At 47.0% G+C, this 14819-nt stretch overlaps 1 protein-coding gene across 2 annotated transcripts in view; it reads right to left on the bottom strand.

The window, feature by feature from the left end:
- relt (RELT TNF receptor) overlaps positions 1 to 14819 on the bottom strand; it is a 32849-nt gene that overhangs the window by 2125 nt on the left and 15905 nt on the right. For both annotated transcript variants that reach the window (XM_034549307.1, XM_034549308.1), the window contains exons 4-10: positions 14073 to 14257; positions 13725 to 13777; positions 13336 to 13590; positions 3734 to 3814; positions 3180 to 3258; positions 1071 to 1451; positions 248 to 376 (exon numbers count right to left, since the gene is read on the bottom strand). In XM_034549307.1, coding sequence (XP_034405198.1) covers positions 248 to 376; positions 1071 to 1451; positions 3180 to 3258; positions 3734 to 3814; positions 13336 to 13590; positions 13725 to 13777; positions 14073 to 14257 — 1163 coding nt within the window. The remainder of the gene's footprint in view (positions 1 to 247; positions 377 to 1070; positions 1452 to 3179; positions 3259 to 3733; positions 3815 to 13335; positions 13591 to 13724; positions 13778 to 14072; positions 14258 to 14819) is intronic.

The following is a 14819-nucleotide window of genomic DNA, read 5'->3' as shown; positions in this document are numbered from 1 at the left end:
AAGAAGAAGAAGAAGAAGCCCATTTCTCTGATTAAGAGACTCTCCTCTGATTAACTGATCCTATATCCTTTCCCAGTCAAACAGACCACATCAATCAGTGCTGGCCAGAAGGAAGTGAGCTTTAACTTGGAAAGTTAGGTGCAGAAAAAGAAAGAAATGTGGAGGAGAGAGTGATTATAGCCAGTGAGAGGATGGAAGCAAAAAGAGAGCAAGGGGGAAACGGCAACATCTGTGTCGTGGGTTGTACCTCCTGACGCCAGATGAGGAAGACGAGCAGAACGGTTTGCCTCCAAACAGGGAGTTGGGCTGCTCCTGGGATGATGTTTTAGTTTTCACGGTGACAGGTTTATGCTCGGGGATCTGAGCGACTTGAAACCTGGCAGTTGAAATATGATCACCGTTACATTTATGGAAATCATGGTAATGTTAAACACACACGTTCTTACAGTTTCAGAGGGTGTAAAGTTGATTACTCCTTCTACAGTGTTTAATCAACTTTGAGGGTTATTTTACATATTGTACTGTAGGTCTAAACATGTTACAATAAAACTATTTGTAGAGTTTACAAATGGTTTAAGCCTTTCTATTAATCAACTGGATTGTGGTAAAATGACTGAATTTGTCAGTAGTGGAAGAAGTAGAATAAGTAAAAGTAGCAATATCACAGTGAAATAATACACTATTAAAAGCAAAGGTCCTGTATTTAGAGGTGAAAGTATAGAAGTGATATCCGAAAAACGTGGAAAAAGTTACTGATCTTGCAGCAGAATGGCCCCTGTCAGCGCTGAATTATTAAATAATGTATCATTATATTCTTATAAGTACTGATACTGAACTCATAGCTGACTGAATTTGATTGAGCAGGGGCTAATCTTAAGTAATTTCTCCAACAATGCATCATATTTGACCAAGTTATCATATATTGTGTAGGTGAAATTGATATCTAAAAAGTAATTATTAAAATAAACTCAAATAAATGAAATGTTGTGCAGCTGCAGTAAAAAAATATTAGCATTGCATTTGTCATGTTAGATGTGTGTTGGGTATGAAACAATATGGACGTGTCTCACCTCCCCACAGATAACACTGTCAGCTCTCCCTCCTTCTCCTTCACTTCGCACCCTTCCATTTTTTCCTGTACAGTATTTGGCACAACAGCTTGTGTGTGGTGGGTGTCGACAAACACCCCCTCCAACAGGGGCCTCTTCAGCTGGTCAGGGGATTTGTCCAGGGAGGGTAGGATCAGGGTCTGGGGAGGCTTCAGGGGATCTCTGAGAGAATCCAGGGGAGGTATGAGGATAGCGGGCCACTTCCTCTGGGCGCACCGGGTGCAGCGCAAGCCGTGTTTGGGGGCCAGGCCGGAGAGGCCAGAGATGGTGTGGAGGTGGGACTGATGGGGGCACAGCCTGGGGAGGGAGCGGAAAGGGGACAGAGGAGACAGCATCGGGAACCTGGGAGGAAGGGTAGGAGAGGATGAGGATACATAAACAAATTAAATTAAAACAGGCAATTTTATATTTAACCTAGTCAAGACAAATATCCCTAAGAACTTTTAAAAAAGTGGTTGCCATGTCAGTAAATGTCATCGATTTTTGAGTCCATTCAGTGTACAGTATAAAACCATCTATATTTTCTGCAAACATATGCACAAAAACACACACACTTTCCTTATTATTTCACTAACAAAGACCATGTCAATACAGGTATGAGTTCAGAATAGTTTTTTACATATTGAAGAAGGAGGAGAGCCAAGCTGATGTAGGAGGGAGGGATGAGGCCAGAAAGGGTTTGGGGTCAAGGCAAGTTTTATGTTTTTTTGTGTTGCTAAGTAATAAAGCATAATGCTCTAGTATACATATATATATATATATATATATATATATATATATATATATATATATATATATATATATATATATATATATTATAAGTGAGAACAAAAATAAATAAATATCCAAACAGTACCTTCATCTCTGTCTTTGTTTATTGTGAGTGTGTAAATGGAAACTAACTAAATAAATGAAATCTAAAGTTGTATTTCTTTGCACCCAGGCCTCTTTAGTGTTGGTCTTTCCATTGTTCTTTTGTGCAGGGAAAGCAGAGCAAAAGAGGTGAATGCAGCTGTGTGTCCCTGTGTTGTACTAGTATGACATATAGTGACCCCTGCATAACCTCCCACCACACACACACACACACATACTCACACACATACTCACACACTCACACACACATACTCACACACTCACACACAAGATCTGAAAGCTTTCCAGATTTCGCTGTGCATATTGTGTGTGCGTGTCAGAATGGTCTCGAATCTAAAGCTCACATGTTACAATAGACTATTGTAGACGTGGCATGCGTACATACTGGAGTGTAATGGATGAAATTACCACCTGTATGATGTCATTAGAGGGACAATTTGGAGTTTGGAGATTACCTCTCGGTCTTCTGCTGATAAAGGGAAACACGGTGGTGCAGACTGTGGTGTAAAGCAGCATGTTGCTGGATTTGTTAGATTAACGTCTGACCGCTTGAGCACTTTTAACGGCCGCAGATTACAACCAAAGTTCCAACCACAACTACGTTTGGCCATGTAAACTGTGTGACTTGAAGCTATGTGACAGCCAATGACCTTCGTGACAGACCTTAAGCCTCGTGACTCGAGACAGCGGTTACAACTGTGTCAGAAGCCAATGTATCAGCCCACTCCAGAGCTGCACTGAGGAAATGTAGACTACATATGAATTGCTATGAGAGTACTTTCTTTATTTGTTTGTTGAAAAAAATACAAAAAAAGAATAAATTGCAGTTGGCATTGTATTCATAAAATGTGCTGCATTTGAACACACAACCAGAGATATATAAAGAAATAAAACCTGTTACAAATGGCTCTACTGGGAGCTTGAGCCAAGGCATAATATTTTCTTTTAGAATCACATTAAAACTATATGCAATTTTAAAGGTGTTTCTGAATCTACACACACATGGTCAGGACATTGATTTGGTTATGAGAGCCTCTTGTCAGGAGTCTCCTTCCAAAGTGTTCACTGCCCTGCTCTTTTCCAGACTTCCCTGGCCTCTGTATTCAGCTTGATATGGAGCGGCATGACGGAGCAACAGTACACCTTCAAGGTAAAGTATATACTGTACATTGTGTGTAAGTGTGTGTGGTCTCATACTTGATTGACGAGCCTTTGCTCATGGCCATCTGTTTGCTCTCGTACTCCAGCAGCAATTCCTCCAGTGCAGCAGCATTTTCTGAAACACACACAAAAATTCAGATGAGACTCAATAATCCGACAGTGCCAGTCAATTCCACAAATAACAATAATCAGACTTGTCTTCTGGGATGTGGATTTAGACAATTTTCTAAGTTTATAAATCACATTGATAATTGTGCTTATTGGTGATTGATTTGAAATAATAAACTTCTTTGGGAAAAGTTCAAAATACATTATTTTCATTCACAGTTTGTTCCACTTTTTATTCTAACAGGAAAAAAAACGTTTTATTTCCTTTAAAAAACAACCAAAAGTCTCTTTTCACTTTGCTGTGTTTGCATTTCTAACATCAACCAAGTCGGATGGAATTAAGGAGCGGCCCGTCTGAGATTGCAGCAGTGGAAACGTGTCTGTGACGTACTTTGGCGACACTGTGTTCCCCTCTAAAGCCAGAAGGGATGAAAGGACTGACCACCAGCTCGTGAGTGATGCGCCTGTTGGTCAACACCTACCTTTCTTCTCAGTGATGAGGCGAACCAGAACACTGATGGTGTCTTCATTCAGGTCGTCAGATATGTAGGGATAATTGTTCCCTAAAGCGAGCAGAAAGACATGCAATATGTTGCATTTTAGTATATTGACATACGTAATGACATACATATAACTCAAATACAAAAACAGCATGCAATTGTTAACGTTTGAATCATTCTTAATATGTATTGAAAATGTGTGCATGCACTGTACACAGTATATTGTAGGAGAGAGTTCAAATAATTGCCTGAATACAACATTTTGGTCACACAATGAAAATTAAGTGTCAGGACTCAGCCATGATGTCCGTGGACTTTCCTCCTTGTGTCGTCACTGAACTTTCCCTCGTGTCTTTGCTGACTTTTTTGTGTGGAGTATTTTCTTGGATTTTTTGGGGTTTGATGTTCGATCACCCGTGGACTAAGGGGACACTTTGAGTTTTTTGTGTTTCTTTTCTAAGTGACTTGTTGTGCTCAATAAACTACGCCGTGTGTTCGGCTAGAACTAAACCTTGCTGTTGTCGTGCGCTTGGGGTCAGAGACAAACCATAACAGTACGAACTCGCCATGACGACCCCAGCCGACACAGAGAGTGGATTGTCCAGCTCTGTTCAGGTTGCCCTTAGTAGGCAGCTGCATCTGACCAACACCCACTCTCACCAGCTGGAGGCGGCCTCCATTGCCGTGCAGAACCTCCAAGCCCAGGTCCAGCCGCTCCACGCTTCTGTGGAGATCCTGACTCGTCAGCAGGCGGCATCGGCAGACCAACAAGCCGAGATCCTGCTACAGCTGCGGGCGTTGACGATGGCCCTCACCACCCAGCCGCTGAACCAGCCTGTGAACCCGCCCCCTGTGTATCCCTCTCCGGTTAACCCTGCGGTTTCCAACCCAGTACCACGGGAGCCTAGCCTCTCCAGCCCCCGACCGTTCGAGGGTGATTTTGAGACTTGTGCCACCTTCATCATGCAGTGTGAGTTGGTTTTCGCTCACCAGCCTAGCAGGTTCACCTCTGACACCGCTCGAGTCGCGTATGTGATTAACCTGCTCGCCGGCCGGGCAGCCCAGTGGGCTACCGCTTCCTGGGCCATGGGTGCCAGCTTCTGTCTCTCCTATAGGGAGTTTGTGGCAGAGCTACGTAAGGTGTTCCATCATCCAGCCAGTGGTCAGGACCCCGGTGCCCGGTTGAGCAGTATCCAACAGGGTGGTGGCAGAGTGGCGGACTACTCGGTGGAGTTCAGGTTGGCCGCTGCGGAGAGTGGGTGGAACGATCCTGCGCTTCGGGTCACCTTCCGGAGGGGGCTCAGCGAGGCGGTGAGAGACCAGCTAGCCACACGGGAGGAGTCCTCTTCCCTTGATGACCTCATCAACCTCGCCATCCGCATCGATGGACGCCTCTGTGAGAGGAGGCGGGAGCGAGTCCTCCGGGGATCCCTTCCCACCCCCCACAGACCCAGCACACAGGAGAGGACCCTCGCCGTAGCTCAACCTACTCCCCCTACTCCCGTCCTGCCCTCATCACAGACGACGACTGGCGAGGAACCCATGCAGCTGGGACGCATGCGCCTTAGCCCAACCGAACGGGAGGCCCGATTCAGGGCAGGCCTGTGTCTCTACTGTGGCCAGAAGGGACATCGCATCAGCGGCTGCCCCACCCGGCCAAAAGATTAGGCTCACCAGGACCTCGGGAGATCCTAGTGAGTCACCTTTCCTGTTCCCGTAGTCCTGCACCACCGAGCCGGCGGATTAGCGTCACCCTGGCCTGGGCGGATCAGCGGATTACAGTGGGGGCCCTCCTCGATTCTGGGGCGGATGAGTGTTTCCTGGACTCGGAGTTCGCTGCCCAGGCTAACATCCCGCTAGAAGCACTGGAGGAGCCCGTAGAGGCCTTTGCACTGGACAACCGCCATCTGGCCCGCATCACCCAGAGCACCCGTCCCATCTCCCTCACTGTGGCGGGAAACCATGTGGAGAACCGCAAGTTCTACCTGATCCAGTCCCCACTGGCCCCTGTGATCCTAGGGCACCCCTGGTTTGTACAGCATGAGCCACACATTGCCTGGTCCTCTGGGATGATACTGGAATGGAGTTCCTCCTGCCACGCCCAGTGTCTACAGGCAGCCCCCAGCCCGTTACCCCGACCAATCCCCAGTGTCCCTCCCCCGGACGTTTCCTCTATTCCTCCGGAGTACCACGATCTGGGAGAGGTTTTCAGCAAGACCCGGGCTCAGTCGCTCCCTCCACATAGGCCGTACGACTGTGCAATTGACCTCCGCCCTGGGGCTTCCCTTCCCAGCAGTCGGCTGTACAGCCTGTCTATTCCGGAGAAGGCTTCGATGGACGAGTACATATCGGAGTCAGTGGCAGCAGGGCTCATTCGGCCGTCGTCCTCCCCGGTGGCAGCGGGCTTCTTCTTCGTGAAGAAGAAGGATGGGGGCCTCCGACCCTGTATTGACTATCGCCAACTGAACGACATAACGGTCAAGAACAAGTACCCCCTCCCCCTCATGAGTTCCACCCTTGAGCCCCTCACCCAGGCTACCATCTTCACCAAGCTGGATCTCCGGAGTGCCTACCACCTGGTTCGAATCAGGAAGGGGGACGAGTGGAAGACCGCCTTCAAGACACCCCGAGGTCACTACGAGTACCGGGTAATGCCGTTCGGCCTTACCAACGCCCCGGCGGTATTCCAGGCGCTCATGAACGACGTGCTCCGCGACATGCTGGACGAGTTTGTGGTCGTTTACCTCGACGACATCCTGGTCTTCTCCAGGACCCTCGAGGATCATGTCCAGCACGTCCGCCGGGTGCTCAAGCGTCTCCTCCTTAACCGGCTCTTCGTCAAGGCTGAGAAGTGCCGATTCCACTCAACCTCTGTCGACTACTTGGGCTTCGTTGTGGAGAAGGGTCAGACTCGGGCCGACCCCCGCAAGATCCAGGCTGTGGTGGACTGGCCGAACCCCACGTCGCGAAAGGAGTTGCAGAGCTTCCTCGGGTTTGCCAACTTCTACCGGAGGTTCATCCGGAACTACAGTGTCGTGGCGGAACCTCTCACCAGGCTGACCTCTCCCTCCCAGCCGTTCATCTGGTCCCCAGCTACCGATGCCGCGTTTCTGGCTCTCAAGAGGAGGTTCACCAGCGCCCCAGTTCTACTCCATCCCGACCCTAAGAGGCAGTTCATTGTGGAGGTGGATGCCTCGGACACCGGCTTGGGGGCGGTTCTTTCCCAACGAGCCGTGGCGGATCAGAAGGTTCATCCCTGTGCGTTCTTCTCTCGCCGGTTCCTTCCTGCTGAGGAGAACTACGACATCGGGAACCGGGAGTTGCTGGCAGTGGTAGCTGCTCTGGGGGAGTGGCGCCATTGGCTGGAGGGGGCTGAGCAGCCGTTCACCATCTGGACGGATCATAAGAACTTGACTTTCATCCGGGCGACCAAGCGTCTCAATGGTCGACAGGCTCGGTGGGCCGGCTTCCTCAGTCGGTTCGATTTTTCTCTGACCTATCGTCCCGGTTCCCGCAACATTAAGGCGGATGCCCTGTCCCGACTACACCAAGGGAGGAGCCTGACTGCTGAGGAGTCAGTTCCCATCATCCCCAAGGGCAAGGTGGTTGGCATGGTGGCCTGGGGCATCGAGACAGTCGTGAGACAGGCGTTGCGCTCCCATCCTGCTCCGAGTGGCGTGCCCCCACGCCGTCTGTTCGTTCCGGAGTCGGTCAGGTCCCGGGTGCTTCAGTGGGGACATGCTAGCCAGTTTGCCTGCCATCCTGGCGTCCACCGCACCTTCACCTTTCTGGCTCGCCGTTTCTGGTGGCCTACTATGAGGAACGAGGTAAAGGACTTTGTACTGGCCTGCCCCGTTTGTGCCCGCAGCAAGGCCTCTCACCGGGCTCCCGCAGGGCTACTGCAGCCCCTTCCAGTTCCTAGCCGTCCCTGGTCCCACGTGGCATTGGACTTTGTGTCTGGACTTCCGCCCTCCCAGGGGAAGACGGTGATACTAACGGTAGTGGACCGTTTCAGTAAAGGGGTGCACCTGGTGGCCCTCCCTAAACTCCCTTCGGCGTTGGAGACGGCGGACCTCCTGACGAGCCACGTGTTCCGGCTTCATGGTCTCCCCCAGGACGTCGTCTCGGACAGAGGACCCCAGTTCATCTCCCAGGTATGGCGAGCATTTTACAAGGGGTTGGGCGCCTCTGTCAGTCTTTCCTCTGGTTATCACCCACAGACAAACGGACAGACTGAGAGGATGAACCAGAGCGTGGAGTCTGCGCTCCGTTGTGTGGCAGCCAGGAGACCATCCTCCTGGAGTCGGTTCCTCCCCTGGGTCGAGTACGCCATCAACTCCCTGGTCAGCTCCGCCACCGGCCTCTCCCCCTTCGAGGCGTCTCTGGGTTACCAGCCGCCGCTCTTTCCTGCTCAGCAGTCGGAAGTGGCAGTTCCCTCCGTGCAGACCCATCTGAACAGGTGTCGTCGTATCTGGGAGGTCACCAGAGCCGCCTTACTCCGAGCGGCTGAACGTGGCAGCCGAGGAGCCAACCGTCGCCGGAACCCAGCGCCCGCATACCAACTGGGGCAGAAGGTTTGGCTGTCCTCCAAGGATCTTCCCCTGCAGTCAACCGCTAAGAAGCTGGATCCCCGGTTCGTTGGACCCTTTGAGATCACAAGGGTGCTCAGTCCTGCAGCGGTGAGGCTGAGACTTCCAACCTCCATGAGGATCCATCCAGTGTTCCATGTGTCGAGAATTAAACCTGTCTCCCACAGTCCCCTGATGCCTCCTGCCCCAGTTCCACCTCCCCCTAAGATCGTAGATGGGCACCCTCAGTGGAAGGTTCGCCGACTGATGGATGTTCGCCGACGAGGACGTGGGTACCAGTTTCTGGTGGACTGGGTGGGCTATGGTCCGGAGGAACGAAGCTGGGTGTCCCGCCAGCTCATCATGGACCCAGGACTGTTGACTGACTTTTATCAGGCCCATCCCGAGAAGCCTGGCAAGTCGCCAGGTGGCTCCCGTAGAGGGGGGGGTATTGTCAGGACTCAGCCATGATGTCCGTGGACTTTCCTCCTTGTGTCGTCACTGAACTTTCCCTCGTGTCTTTGCTGACTTTTTTGTGTGGAGTATTTTCTTGGATTTTTTGGGGTTTGATGTTCGATCACCCGTGGACTAAGGGGACACTTTGAGTTTTTTGTGTTTCTTTTCTAAGTGACTTGTTGTGCTCAATAAACTACGCCGTGTGTTCGGCTAGAACTAAACCTTGCTGTTGTCGTGCGCTTGGGGTCAGAGACAAACCATAACATTAAGTCATTTCCATATTCTGAAATGAAATTCAATTAAATAAATGTTTGTATCTTACAATGTACCCTATGTTCCTCCTGTTAGCGCCGGTTATATGTTAAAATAGAATGAACACAATCAAGAGATGGATTTGCTTTAAATTACATTTACAACAGAGTGAGCAAAGTTCACACAGTGCACACACGATGGGACTGATAAAGATGGATGTGGATAACTGAACAAAAAAGAATAGATATGCCTCCATGGCAACACCTCCCGACCATCCCATAATAGGACAGCCCAGTGAGGCAGCTGAGAGGAGGGCAATGAAGGGCACATGGGGGTCCAGAATAGCTCACTCAGCGATCACACTCCATTCAGCAGTGTTGAAGCACACAGGGCTCCATTTGTGTGTGTGTGTGTGAGTGTGTGTGTGTGTGTACCAGACCCCCAGGTGACTGTTTATACAGTATTGTGTGTTACAGAGCCAAATGTGACTGTGACTCTTGTCACGTTTGTGTCTATTTGTCTTCTTGCATAAGCAGTCACGGGCTGTTGTTAGGTTATAACAATAGCTGTGTCTCCACAGTGGCTGTTGCTATGCGAGGATAACGGCATCCATTTCACAGTGTGGCATTCATTCTCTGTTTATTCCTTCAACAGAGTCAGACCCATGTGTTCAATGTTTCAGTGTCAGCCACATTCTGTCACCAGTCAGTCACCTTGTATCTTAGATGAGTTTCAGTTTGTTCAGTTTGAAGTTTGAGCTTCAAAATAAAAAATAAATAAAAGCAGTTCAAATGCTGTAGTCCTGTAGCGATAACATGGATGAAACGGTGGCAACTAAACTCTATTTTTCACTATGCCCTTGTGGCTGAGCAGGCTGAGTAATCGCAAAGTTGGCGATTTGGCTCACGACATCTTCTGTCCTCTCTGTCTCTGCCCCTCAGCTTCCCTGTCACGGCTCTCTCCCATAAGTCAACGTTGTATCTGTCTGCAGCTCTGCACAGCCAGAGTTACCTCTGCAGAGTCTGATTTCAGCGCTGCCAAGTTCAGCTTGGCCTCGCTGTAATTTATCCCCATGGGTGTTCCCCCTGAGCAGAGATGATGAAAAAAAGTGCTTGAGTAAGAGATTTAGCTCTAACGTTAGCCCAGTCATGACTACTGCAGACAGACAGACAGACAGACCGACAGACAGACACACAGACAGACAGACAGACAGACAGACAGACACACAGACACACACACAGACAGACAGCACACTGTAACAAGGATAGTTACATAACAACAGACGAGAAGAGGCAGAGAGGCACATTTCCCCTGGGCAGCATCCAAAGCCACCTGTTGCCTTCTGATCATCCTATTATTCTTAATTTTGTTTAATTCCTTACATTACTCACGTTCTGTCGTATTTACAAACTTTATTTTGCTTAATATGCTCCCCTCTCTCGTCCTTTATCTGTCTCACTCACGCATGCAGACTTGCTTATCACTGCACCACTGCATCATCTGTCCTCAAAGCTGTTGAGGAGGAGAGGAAGAGGGGAGCTGAGAGTGAAGGAGGTCATACGGTGTCACTCTAGTTGCTGTTGCTTACTTGCAACAGAAAAAAATACTCTTTGTAAAATGTTAAAACATAGATTTAATCTTTCTTCTATCTTTACGCGAAGGCTGAAATTGTCCATTCAAAGTATTCAAAGTAATGAAAAGTAAAAATAATATTGTTATCTGCACGATATCTTAAATTAACATAATACATTTTGAATCAATCCTTCAGTGAGTCAAACTCACATTGAGACATTTTCATGCAAAGGTGTTCATGTATCGAGAACACATAGCCAGGGGACCCTGAAAAGCTCCAGAAATTGACATAACAGATTTAAAAAATTGGATATCAGAAGAGATAGAAACAAGTAGAGGAAACAAAGAAGGAGAGGAGAGATAAGAGGAGAAAGAAAGAAGAGACATAAACCATGAGATGATTGAATTATTGATCTGGCTGGGAAAGGAGAGTGAATAGTGTCATGTTCATATGAGTGGGGGAGGGGGTGTTAGGTTTCAAGAAATCGATGAATGGAGATTGTGAGGACAGATAAAGACAATTGAGGGGGAATGGGGATTCAGGGAGTTTCTATTTAGTTGCAGAGATGTCTTAAGTTTCACAACAAAGTGCTCGGAGAGGAAGAGCCCAAAGCAAAGCTGCAAACAGAAGGCAGATATCTTTGACAGAAAGGCCGTTGCCATGACCTTTGACCTCTGCCGGTCCTCCCGGAGACCTGAAATCACCGCTTCACAACACTCATCTTTGTAGCATAAAAGACATATATTATTTTGGTGGTTTCCGATGAAATTTTATGAAGCGGAAGATATAAAAACCTAAGAACTGAAATAAAATAGCAATGCCCTCCCTGTAATCCAGAACAATGAGCTAGCGAACTACTGTGGATGTCCTCGCTTAGCTCATCGTATCAAGAAACGAGAATATGTAGCTGTACAAAGAAGCAGGTGCAGTCAACCAAGGGGGCACAGAGACAAAACAAAACCCAAGAAATGGATATTTTGATATTTGCATAAAAACATTGCTAAACTAAACTTTTTAGTCCTCATGATGGGATACAGTACGTTATTTAAAGCAGCAGGTAAACAGTATCTTGACGTGGGACGTGCTGACAGATGGTCTGATCTGTTGAGGCTGAAGCTCCTGTCGCCTGACGTGCGGCTACTTGGCTGTCACACAGCTTTCCTCTGAGCCTCGCACCATCAGGTGATTGAGGGGAAAGCCGGCTGAGCCTTTCAATCTGTTTAAATTCTAACACACTACACGGCAGTAACGGATACACAGATAGACTGCAGCACAATAACAGGAAAACAACTTTTGAAACTTTAAATTTGAAAGTGTAATTTATTAGTTGTTTAGCATGATGAGCTCTTTATGTAGACTCAGAGAGGCAACGGTTGTTTAAAGGAATGCACTTATGTGCTGACACATAAGTTATTACTGAGAGTAAGATGAGATGGTTGATATCACTTTCGACATGTGTATTTAAGCATGTTTATGCATGAGTGTATTTATGTTCTATACGTGCATGTGGATTGTGATTGTGTATTGTGGAATGCCGCTGCTTGGAGCCCAAGACAAATTCTTCTGCTGGATAATAAAGTATATCTTATATATTATTTTATGTTATATCTGTCCCTTAAATATGAAGTTACAGCCAACAGGCAGTTAGCTTAGCATAACCAATAAAGCAAGGGGGGAAATAGCAACAGGAATATTTTTCTGGCTCTGTCCAATACTTACAAAATCCACCAACCAGCACCTCGAAAGCTCACTAATTAAATCGTAAAATATCTTATTTGTTCATTTGTTAAAAAATCAGGGTGTGGAAATGTCAATTTATTGTTTAACATGTTGAAAAGCAAGCTTTAATGGCCAGTTATGCTAGCTGTTTTTTGTGTAAGCTAAGCTAACCAGCTGCTGGCTGGACCGGCATGTCTGCTTTGATATCAAGATTACACCTTCCAAGGTCAAGGACTGAAGGACTCCAGTTCTATGAAGAGTCCTCCAGGACAATACAACTTTACACCTTTACAAAGGACAGGCATACAGAGCTCTCACGTTATGCTGAGACTGTGCAACCCATTGAGAGCAGGAGTGCAACTTAACACATATTGTATCTTATTGCTTGATTCCCATGTCTCTCTCTTTCTCTCTCTACACTCTCTTAAGACTTCCATTTATTGACATCAGTCACACTTTCGGTTAATAACACCGCCATCCTTCTGTCTCTCTTCTTCGTCTGCCTTCCTCCGCCCCTCTTCATACTTCTTTTTGTGTTTACCCAAGTTAGTTTCTCTCTGACGTCAGTAGGGTGAGTGAGTTGATGGGAATGCTTTTTCTTCCCCTTTTCAGATAGGAAAAGTACAGGGGAAACAGTGTATGCTTAGAAAAACACGGCATGCTTCCCATGTAATGACCCCTGAAAGGTCAAAGTTGAAAGAGAGAAAAAAAGCCTCCCATCTAGACTTGCGTGCAGTCACATTACAGAGATACATGGACTGTGCCTGCACACAAAGACATTGCCCTTTGGGCTTGGCTTGGATTCTCCCTGACAACAGTAAACCACATCGTGTGCACGCGAGTGTGCTAATTTGTCATTTTTATGGGCAAACGTGACAACAACCTGAACATAAAGTGAATCATAGTGTCAGTAATCACTCGCTCTCCTACTTTCTATGTGCTTTTTTTCAAAACTTTATTTTCTTCCTTTTCATGTCTTTTTTTTGTTGCAATCCCCGTCATTTGAGCTTTCTCACCTTCTTTTTGCGGTGTGGCAGTTTCTACATCTCCTCCCTCTTTGTCAGCAGAGCAGCGGTACCCCTTCTTCTTCAGGATGTTGCAGATGAGGATTCCCAACAGGCCCATCACGCAGAAGATGGGCACCAAGGCAAACACGGCGTACTCTGCTGTCTTCTCCTCGGCACTTCGTACCACTGTGCCATTGACCGGCCCTCCTGCACCAATCGATGGACCTCTACCCACTGTACGCACCGCTCTGACACGCAAGGCCGCTGAGAGACGGGAGAACATTTGTTTTAAGAGCATGGTCTTATCCACATGGAAAACAAGTGAAGATCGTGAATTGAATGATGGACCAGTAGCATGTGAAGTTTAAAAAACACACATGCTGCAGGATCCTGCTTACTTTTCACACACAGACTTTGGGTGGAAACTTCCCCTGCGGCAGTGGAGTGAAATCTGTAAATGGAAAAAACAAATAAGAGAAAATAAAAGCACAATTAGAGAGATGGACGTGGAGAGAAAAAGAAAGTGGAGGACCGTTCGACAATTAAAGAATGAATCAGCGGTTTTATGTGTGCTATTGTGGTGAATGACGTAGTGTGTGTTGTGTGTGTCTTCGTGTTCATCATATTTTTTTATTTGGAACAAATAAAAGTTTACAATGTGCATGTTCGAGCAAAGTACTTTGCATGTCAAACCAACAGTTTAATTTAATCGTGGTTGGGTTTGCAAGCAGACAGGTAGGTCTTACCCGGGCAGACAGTCCCCACAGACAGCATCTGAGGTCCCAGTGCCAAGGGTTGCAACCTTAAGGCCGAGGATCTTGCAGGATGCGTGTGGGCGGCAAAGCTCAGAGTCGAATGTGTCTGAAAAGCTTCCAGATGGGCACAACTCACATTGCACTTCTTCTGTTGGCCTTTGGATCTGCCCACAAGCCTGGCATGACAGAAAAGACTTCTAAACTCAAGCAAAATAATGCACAAGCACACAATAAAGCATCCCGCTGGAGCTGTCAAAGTGTTAGAGTCTCTGTGGTGACTGGAATCAAAACAAGCTGTTTCAAATAAATAGCTCCATAGACTATTCAAAAAAAGGTAAATACAGGTATCCAAGTCTCAGTAACATCATGTGATCTACTAAAACTTCATAAATACAACCTGCAATAGAAGAGAAACACATATCCACCTTTTGATAAAATGCAATGTGAAAGCAATGCCATACAAGTTCTCCATTATTAAAGATGGATTTCTGGAAGCAAATAACTTGGTTTACGTTGGCTGTGGTGACTCTAAATAGAATGTATAAGGTAGACAGGAAAATAAAAACTCTGGTCGGGGCTTTAGAAAGTTAATAGGTAAGTGATGGAAATGAACCACAGTGATCATTACATATATATATATATATATATATATATATACATACACATATATATATATATATATATATATATATATATATATATATATATATATATATATATATATACACACAGTATGCA

The sequence above is a fragment of the Cyclopterus lumpus genome, chromosome 13 (assembly GCF_009769545.1).
Source record: "Cyclopterus lumpus isolate fCycLum1 chromosome 13, fCycLum1.pri, whole genome shotgun sequence".
Taxonomy (NCBI): Eukaryota; Metazoa; Chordata; class Actinopteri; order Perciformes; family Cyclopteridae; genus Cyclopterus; species Cyclopterus lumpus.
Note: the sequence above shows the minus strand (reverse complement) of the source record. Positions and strands in the feature narration are given on the sequence as shown.